This window comes from Geotrypetes seraphini, chromosome 10 (genome assembly GCF_902459505.1).
Source record: "Geotrypetes seraphini chromosome 10, aGeoSer1.1, whole genome shotgun sequence".
In the NCBI taxonomy this organism is placed as follows: Eukaryota; Metazoa; Chordata; class Amphibia; order Gymnophiona; family Dermophiidae; genus Geotrypetes; species Geotrypetes seraphini.
This window is the reverse complement of record NC_047093.1, coordinates 134418587-134428428: the sequence shown is the minus strand read 5'-3', so window position 1 is coordinate 134428428 and position 9842 is coordinate 134418587. Positions and strand designations below refer to the sequence as shown.

At 42.9% G+C, this 9842-nt stretch overlaps 1 protein-coding gene across 1 annotated transcript in view; it reads left to right on the top strand.

The window, feature by feature from the left end:
- The first annotated feature begins 4099 nt into the window (after positions 1–4099).
- Positions 4100–9842, top strand: part of LOC117368592 (extracellular calcium-sensing receptor-like) — a 45070-nt gene continuing 39327 nt past the window's right edge. The window contains 1 exon segment of the mRNA XM_033962321.1: positions 4100–4656. Within this exon segment, the coding sequence (XP_033818212.1) occupies positions 4100–4656 (557 nt within the window).

The following is a 9842-nucleotide window of genomic DNA, read 5'->3' as shown; positions in this document are numbered from 1 at the left end:
ATTCCTTGAGAAACCAGAAGATGGGATAGATATATGTGGAGAAAAAGTAATCAAATTCATTTAATACCATAACAAGTGAATTCCAAAGGAATATATAAAAACCATGATGAAAATATATAGATAAGGGACATAATAATATGTTTAAAAAGCACCAAGTGAAAAAAAGAAAAGACAAAAATTTTTTTTCATAAAAGTAAGTGTATAATGGACCAAGGCTGAAAAGCACTCTTCACATTGCAATCTTATAATATCTAGAGAGCGAGAAAAGGCCAGAGATTAAGTGACAATTCAAAGTGTCTAAAGCATAAAAAGGCCGACTGAGACTATAAGAGTCAGAGAAACCTAAAGATAAAAAATAAATATAAAAGTGCAAACTACCAAATAAACAAACGAAAGTTAGTACTTACCAAAAGCCTATGCTGTAATCAGATAAATGCGAGCTGACAGTTCCAGCGCAAAATTGCTTGGTTGACTGTTATGCCTGCTGATTTTTCCAACACACCAATAACTAGTTCTTACTCTCCCATTAAAAAAATTTTTTTTTTATTGTTAACCGGTCAGATATTTGTTTTATGATCGGGATATCAAAAATCAATAAACTTGAAACTTGAAAATGGATATCGAAGCAAAACAAGAATGCCACGGGATTCAGATGATAAGAAAGGGGCTGTCTAAAGCGTGGAGAGCTGCGATTGGCCTAGGGGCGTGTTCCAAAATAAGTAACGAAAGGGCTACACTTCTATAATGGCTTGTGATAGGTTGATAAGCATATCATGAATAAGAGGAAAGACAAAAAAGAACAAACAAAGTAATACTAACTGATATTAAATAGTGGACACTTCTGAAAAAGTAAAATTGGAAAAAACAATGAAAAGTAAAAAGAAAAATGATTAAAACTACGGTGGTTTAAGGGGCGTGTCCCAAGTTCAGTAACAAAAAAGATACATATCAGAAAGGGAAAACCGTGGGAAAGAACAAGCTCCATATAGGGAGGAGCGCGGCCAAATCAGCTGAAGCCTCTGCAAAAGGGTGGGTGGGGGGAGGGGAAGGGGGGAGAGAAGTAGGCCAATCAACAGGCGTGGGGAGGGGGGGGTTAGGATCATTCCTCCCCAATCAGACACAGAAGAACCCATTCACTATTATACCATCCAAAAATGTCAAACGAAAAAAACTTTATGACAACCTAACAGCCTCCAAAGCAGCTAAGTTGGACAAACAACTCACCACTCTGTTATCTTCATCCACAGATTACAAAACCTTCAAGAAAGAAATTAAAACCATTCTCTTCAAAAAACACGTTAAACCTATCCAGCACAACAATCTTACCCAACACCCAACACTCTATAAACCCTTAGTACTCTCTAATTTTTCTAGTTATCAAACATTATCTAAAACCCATAATTATCCCTTAAAATTTTATCTCATCGTTTAATCTATTACTTCAAGTTGAAATGTAATTCTTGTTTTAGTTTGGAAGTAATCCGCCTTGAACTGCAAGGTAATGGCGGAATAGAAATCACTAATGTAATGTAATAGGGGCGAGCAGAAGGGAGGTCGCTCTTTTACTCTGCCCACCTATCACCGCAGAATACCAGCTCACAGGGTAAGGACTCGGGCAGGTCTGACTGTAATAATGGCCCCTCTTATACGGAGGCGGCAGTGCCCTCTACTAGTGGGCTAGTTGGGGACCATGTTGCATTAGCACAAGTGATATGGGATGCATTGTCTAACTTTGAGAGGTCCAGGACAACCCCTCCCTCTGAGGCACTGGGTATATCTCCCATAGTAGACCTAGATCCCCCGGATAGCAGGGGAAATGCCGATATTACATGTGGGGTAACCACGCTTGCTTCAGTGGTCACTAGGGCAATCAAAGAAAAAATATGGAGGAGAGACTATTTGGACATGTTTTCCCTATTGCAGAGAGAGCCAGATGAAGACTATTATGTGGAGACAGATTGGATCTACATCCAATTAGAGAGAGAGAGGAAGCCAAAGATCTATAAATCCTTAGCTAACTGGATATCCGCGTTTCATGTATTCATGAGCGTGATCGTTGAACGAGAGCTGGATATGAGTCCCTATCTAATCAGATATTCGGACACAATCATTCGGGCACACAAAAAAATATGGGGGTTGGGCATGGCTTAATTATGACATAAAATTCCGTAAAAGTATGGCCGAGAACAAGTCCATCACATGGAAACACAGAGTCTTTGAATTATGGATGGACGAAATGTCTGCATTATGGCCATTCCAACCCGATAGATTCCCGGATAGATTCCCCAACTGGCCTCAAGGGCCGGGAGGCAGACCACTGATGCAGCCGCAACACTTTCATTGCCAAGCGGGCCAGCCCATAGGGAGACGTACTTGCAGGCAATTTAATAATGGCCATTGTACGTGGCCCAACTGTAAATACAAACATGCCTGCAACACTTGTGGAGGCACACACCCATCCATCCACTGCAGAAATGGTAGAGACCGAAGAATGTTTACACAACCCGCCCCTCCACACATTGAAGGAACTGGCCCCCTCCCTCATCAAGCCTAACGCATTACTCCCCTGGTAGCGGTTATACCCACGGTTGGAAGACGCGCGGGCCATTAAGAAAGGCTTTACCAATGGTTTCTCTATACCTTAAACAGGACCGCTCAACCAGGTGCATAAGCCCCCTAAGAACGCTGTCTCTTGTCATTCACACAACCAAGTAGTCCAGTATAAGATTGGCAAAGAATTACAGCTCAGTCGGATAGCGGGCCCTTTTGACAGCCCTCCTTTCTCCAATCTCATTATTTCTCCCATCGGTGTGATACCAAAGAAAGAGCCGGGCAAGTACCGGCTCATCCATAACTTCTCCTACCCGGCAAGGGCCGCAGTTAACGATTTCATCGATCCAGCATTATGCTCTGTCCAGTACACATCATTAGACCAAGCCATATCCTTCATCAAACACTCCGGCCCCACCACCATGCTAGCAAAGGTCGACATAGAATCTGTGTTTAGGCTTTTGCCAGTATACCCCGACTCATTCCCCTTATTAGGATTTCGTTGGAAAGGTCAGTTCTATTTTGATAAATGTATGCCCATGGGCTGTTCGGTTTCCTGTGCTTACTTCGAGCAATTTAGAACATTCATCAATTGGGTATTTGGCCAGATAACATCTCGGGGTTTAGCAGTTCATTATCTAGATGATTTCTTATTCATCGCACAGAGTCACCAGAACTGTGACCATTTACTGGCGTCATTCCATCGGCTTGCCATCCACTTCGGAATTCCCTTAGCCCAAGACAAAACAGTAGGCCCACTAATGTACTCACTTTCTTAGGCATCGAGCTAGACGTCATCAACCAAGTTTCCCGCCTCTCGGCCAACAAAATCTGTAAACTCCGTAGAGCAATACAAGACATGAGTACACGGAGAAAGGCCACTTTACGCCAGTTCCAAGAACTTCTGGGTTTGTTAGGGTTTGCCACCAGGGTGATTCCCATAGGCAAAGTTATTGCCAGGCGCCTAGCCAGAGCTACAGCAGGGTCCTCAAAGCCCCACCATCACATCAGAATCACAGGAGCTATTAGGGACAACCTCAAGGTATGGGACTCATTCCTCAGTAACTTTAATGGACTCGCCTTTTGCAAGCGTCTACCGAAACAGCCGATGCGATACACCTATACACCAACGCGGCGGGCAGTGAGAGATTAGGTATCTACTTTCAGGGGTCATGGTCCTCAGCCAGGTGGCCTACTCTGTGGCTTAGCTCAGGCATCACCAAGAACATTACATTCCTCGAGCTTTTCCCCATATGGTAGCCTTACGCATATGGGGAGTACAGCTAGCACATAAGTCCATCGTGTTTAAGTCAGACAACTCAGCAGTAGTTGAAGCCATTAATAGGTTGACCGCCAACTCCCTACCCATTATAAACCTGTTGAGACACATAGTGCTGCTATGCTTACATTACAACATTACTATCAAATCTCAGCATATACCCGGGGCCCAAAACTCTATCGCTGATTGTTTATCTCGTTTTAAGATGTCCGCATTCCGGGCATTGGCCCCGGCAGCAGACCCGCACCCGACTCCGATTCCAGAAGAAGTATGGCGCTTTGGCCCCCCGAGGTTTGGAAGCTGATGCTGAACTCGCTATCGGAATCCACACAGCGCAGATATATTCAGTTATTTGACTCCTACATCACGGTGGCCAGGAGAGATTGCACGGTGCACTCCCTAGTACACTTCATCTTGCAATCCAAGATGGCTGGCACGAAAAGGACTAGGATAGCGGCCACGTTGGTGAAGAAAATTAGTTTCTTCACCAACGCAGTGGGCGCCCCAAATCCAACTAAGGCCATCGTTGTTCGACGCTTGATGAAGGGCTGGGAGCGTGAGCAGCCATCCCTTCCTGACCGCCGGCTCCCAATTTCACTCGACAATCTAGTCATGCTCCTACAAATACTGCCGAGGGTATGCCACGATGCATATGAAGTTACTCTCTTTCGATGTGCCTATTCACTGGCTTTCCATGGAGCACTACGCATGAGTGAACTGGTCCCCACTTCCAAACGTCCGGGAGCGTTCAGCGGCATGTTACTAGCCAATGTTCGCTTCACAGAGGACACCTTGGCCATCAGGATACCTAGATCTAAAACAGACCAGTTAGCCAAAGGGGCCTGGCTATCACTAGCCACCTCTGCCGTGCCCATAGCTTGCCCCATACACAACCTTCTATGTTACATGTCTCATAGGCCAGTGGGTCCTGGTCATCTCTTACTGCATGCCAACGGTTCCCCGCTGACACGTTTTCAATTTGCTAGAATTTTACACCTCTCATTGACCAGGTTAGGTATGCAGGACAAGTATTTCCGCACTCACTCCTTCCGCATTGGAGCAGCTGCCACCGCCGCAGAGAATGGCTTATCTGACCATCAAATTAAAGTCATGGGTAGATGGAAGTCCAATGCATTTCGAAAATACATACGACCACTCCCGGCCAACTGAATTCTTCCTGTCAACATTACTCCAACTAACCTCTTCCATCTGTGCATTACAGGTTTTCAGAAGCACATTTAGATATGCGGCCACTCCTTTGTGCATTGGGCCCAGAGAGGGACCCTGGTGAGACCAGGGGGTGAGAATCTAGGGTTCCCGATGACCGAAGCAGTGGTCAGTTGGATGGGGACTAGGGGAATGTTATGGGACCAGCTCATGCCATCGATTCTATGGGCCCTACGGTCCCGATGCCGTCCACACACAATAGAAACATAGAATATGACGGCAGAAAAGGGCTATAGCCCATCAAGTCTGCCCACGCTAATGACCCACCCCCAGACTTCACCCCGCTAGAGATCCCACATGCATATCCCATTTCTTTTTAAAATCGAGCACGCTGCTAGCGTTAATCACCTGCAGTGGAAGTTCATTCCAATGATCGACCACCCTTTCGGTGAAGAAATACTTCCTGGCGTCGCCATGAAATTGCCCGCCTTTGATTTTCAGCGGATGACTTCTTGTGGTCGAAGGTCCTTTAAGAAAGAAGATATTGTCTTCCACCTCGATGCGGCCCGTGATATATTTAAACGTCTCAATCATGTCCCCCCTCTCTCTACGTTCCTCGAGCAAGTATAGCTGCAGTTTTTTCAGTCTTTCCTCATATGGGAGGTTCTTGAGTCCCGAGACCATGCATTTGGGCGGAAACGATCTCACATCAACAAACAGTGTCCTGTTAGTCAAGAAAATGCAGACCGATTGTTTATCCTTAGCTGGCATGCTTCCCCACACAACCTTAATGTGGTCCCACATTATACCCCGCTTGGTATAGAAAGGGGTGAGGTTTCACACGGCCGTGGAGAGAACTCGCAAGAAACTCAACAAATGGATGGCAAAATTTATACCTACAGTCCGGGGGTTATCGCTAGCTCATGACTTGCTCGAGGACAGTTGTCCGGATCTATACCGGCCGGATGGGGTACACCTCTCCGACATAGGCTTGGATATATTCACCAGTACGGTCCAGGATAGCATAGAGGCTATGCTACTACGTGCGGGGACGCAGCCATGACACTTGGGGGGAACCCGCGATAAGCGAGGTTTCGCTATCACAGGTAGTGGCAGGTAAGCACAGCATATGAGTAGAAGACATACATCTTTACAGTGGTTAAGACATGGGGCACGTCACCTTGCTTGGACGGCAGGGAGGCCAGGCCATGATCTTTACAGCAACGTACCGCTGACGAGGGGACACCTCCTTGAATGGGCTGGGTCCGGTGAGCCGGGGAAGCTTGTACGGCACCCCACATTGTGCGGGAAGAGAGGCATATGCTGTGCGCCTGATCATCGGTTGTGCTATAAGTGATATACATTGAGTGTTATGTCATTTTCAGATGTTCGGTAGTAACAGTGTACAGTTCATCACTGTTCATGATTTATTATTCTGTTCAGTTGATAACAGTTTGATGTAATGGTGCTGTTATGGCTGCGGCCAAAATAAATTCCACTCTAGTTCATAAACGCCTAAGTGTCATCATTGTTCACGACAGACCATGAAGGGTAAGAGCAGCAAGTGCTGAGTGCACGATTTGAAAAAAGATGAAGAGTAGGATGAAACTAGAAATAAATGACACTTTAACAAAAACCAATAATATGAAGGAAGATGGGAACCAACATTGAACAATATATATGAAAATAAAATAAATAGTGAATTAAACCTTTGACGGAACAATGAAATGAGAAATGTGAAGAACACCACTAATCCAACAGATTATGCTGAGAAAGATAATGATGCCACTTACAGACTCTTGTAGAACAGTATGAAGTATCAAATGTCTCATTGAAACATAACTATCTCAATTACAGTGTGATAGAAGGTAATAACGTTCAGAAATTAAGACAAATCAGAACAAATAAGAAAATACTTATAAAATACAGGCATGCGTAATCTTGTAAAAGCGGTATTAGAGGATGAATATCAATAGAAACGTAAAAAGAGCATGTATTGACATCCTAACACTACTACAACACATAACCATATTGTTAAGAAAATAGATAAAATAAGCCTATATAAGGACATCCATAATCATAAATTTAATGAATAAAAATATTTATAAATAAAACGTTAACCCAAAATGCATGTAGGAACCACATAAAAGATTATAAAGCTATAATTGGGCTATAAATTAAAACCATCAAAATATGAATGCCAGAAAGAGTATAATATGAAATAAAATATGTCAATACACATGTCTTAAAGTGCAATAATAGCCCAAATATATATGGCTATGCTCTCGTGTCCTTAATACCAGTCCAAAATGTTGAAATATCACATTAAAAATGGGGACCAAGATTTTATACCTTCTTCTTGGTGAGTCAGTAAATAAATGAGGAAGCCTCAGCCCCACCACTCCACTGCTGTGCTTTTCTACCTGCGGAAAGAATTACGTGGTGCCATTCATCATTGGCTGTTCCGCATTCATATGTTCTTCTATATAGATAACTTGTATAAATTTTTAATAATTTTTGTATAAATAACCTTAAATATTTTATATTGGTTCATTTAAAATTATATTCACTTATCTTTTCATCCGCCAAAACCTGGGAGTCAGACCCGACATGTTTCGCGTTGATACCCTTTATCAAGGGTCTCCCTGCATATTAAAGAGAAGGAAGCTGTTATGTTCTCGTTCAAATACTGCTCCCTCCGCCCCCTATGTTTGTCACTTACTATCTTCCAAAGTAATGTTAAATTGTCTTACCAAGGTTGCTGCTGCCATCCGACTCTAGATTCACTTGTAAGAGAAAAATGGCGGTGGCGTTCTACCCCGATGTTTAAATAATCCTCCTATCCCTTGTCACCAATCTATTACCTCCCCCTGTCTCTCATTGGCCCAATTGTCAACCAATCAATGAAGCCCACTCCAGCTCGCCGTTCAACCCTCGTGGTTCCACTGTATCTAGCATAAAAATGTATCTCTGTTCTATCTCATTAAGTTTCCTATAATCTTTCCCACAATCCCTTTCAACTACTCTTTCTTTGACCAGCCATTTAATCTCCTCTACCTTGTGGTTTGAGTCGTGGCGCATGGCGCGTGGCGCGTGGCTCGTGGCCAGCGTGTTGTTTATGGTACGATGCAATGGAGGTCAGAAGCATGATAGTGCAGTATTTTTGTAGTTTTTCGTATGATTCTGGGTAATTCTAGTTAGACAAACATCTGTGTTAGTTAAGGACCACGCCCAAATAGAAGCGTACGAAAAACAGGTGAATAAAACATTTAAATATAATGTAGCTAAGGCCAGAAGAAAAAACACACTAAAGATTAATATAAGGAAAAGAATGGTGTTTTTTTGTGTACTTTGCTGTTGAACTAAATCATGGTGGAAATCATGACTACATGAGACATGGAGTCCAGTTTAGATTCTTTTGTATGTACTATGACTGTCCTGTCTTAGGCCAGCATCTTGTGCCAGTGAATAGTTTCTGTTCTTTGTTCAGCTTCCCGCCTTTAGCCTCGTGGTTCTAATTGAAAACAGATGTGCTCAGGCTAGTTAGGAAAACTCCATATTCCAAACTGAGATATAAAATGTATGAAGTATGAATGGCCAAGATATGAATGAAATTATGAATGTTTGGGGCCCCTGAATGTAATATGTGGTGATATGATTGTGGAAATATAAATGGTTTATATAAATTGTTTATAAGCAGAAACATTAAGAAAAAATCTTGAGCACAACATCTGGAAGTGATTAGAGTCAGTCTCAAGAATAGGGAAAAGGGGGGCATTGGAAGCCCACGCTTCAGGAAGAGGAGAGGGGGATTTAACCCCCCTTTTTTCTCCTGAGTAAGATTTCTGTGTAAGGCTATGCAATTTGAATCTGTCAGCTTAGGAGTTTTTTTCCTTTAAGGCTCAGAACTTGTCAGCATGGAAGGACTGAGAATTTACCATGTTAATAATTGTGAATTCTTTTGAATGTTAATGTTAATTCAGAAATCATCTGAAACTTTGACTAACTTTTAAACATGGAGGAATGTTTCTTTGTTTAAACTTTAAGACCACCCAGAGAAATGTTATTGGTCGTCAAACTTGATGATGTCACTAAACCAAAAGTTATATAATAGACTGTAATGAGATAGAAAGACGAGACCATTGTGAGAAGGCCAGCCTTTGGCCACGATGATGATCTCCCATGAGCGCAACGTAAGCAATTATGCTATTCTTTTGATCTAATAATGGGAAAATAGAACCAATAATTCAATAAATCCTGGTTATAATTTTAAAACCTTGCGCTGGTGTCATTTTGCATGTAGAATTATTTTCAAACCTGAAGCTTTCACAAATGGCGTCAATGCCCCATGCTCAGGTTACATGCAACCCAGTGGTCCACTAAGGGGGCCTGGGAGATCTTATTAGTAATTCTCGATTTATGTTCGATTAATCTAACCCGTATTGCCCTGTTTGTCCTCCCAATATATATTAACCCACAGGGACAAATTATCATATATATGTTGAATTACAATCTGTATCCATTTTGGATCTCAAGGTGATGTCCGTTCCTGAACCCTGCAGAACCACCCCTCTATAATGGATACACACCACTGACATCTCCCACACTTCTTGTGTTGGCCATCAGTCACTCGCATCCTTCTACCATACTTCTGGAAATTACAACTTTGACCCAATGTGGTGCCCCTTGAGTATGCTATCCTAGGGAAGTTCTGCAGAGACTGATGAATTTGCACTATATGCCAGTGCCGTCTCATAATCTTCACTGCTAGATTAGCTGCTCTTGAAAATGGAAGCACACACGTCAAAAGCTCATTCACATCCCTCTAGGAGGGCTCCCCTCCATG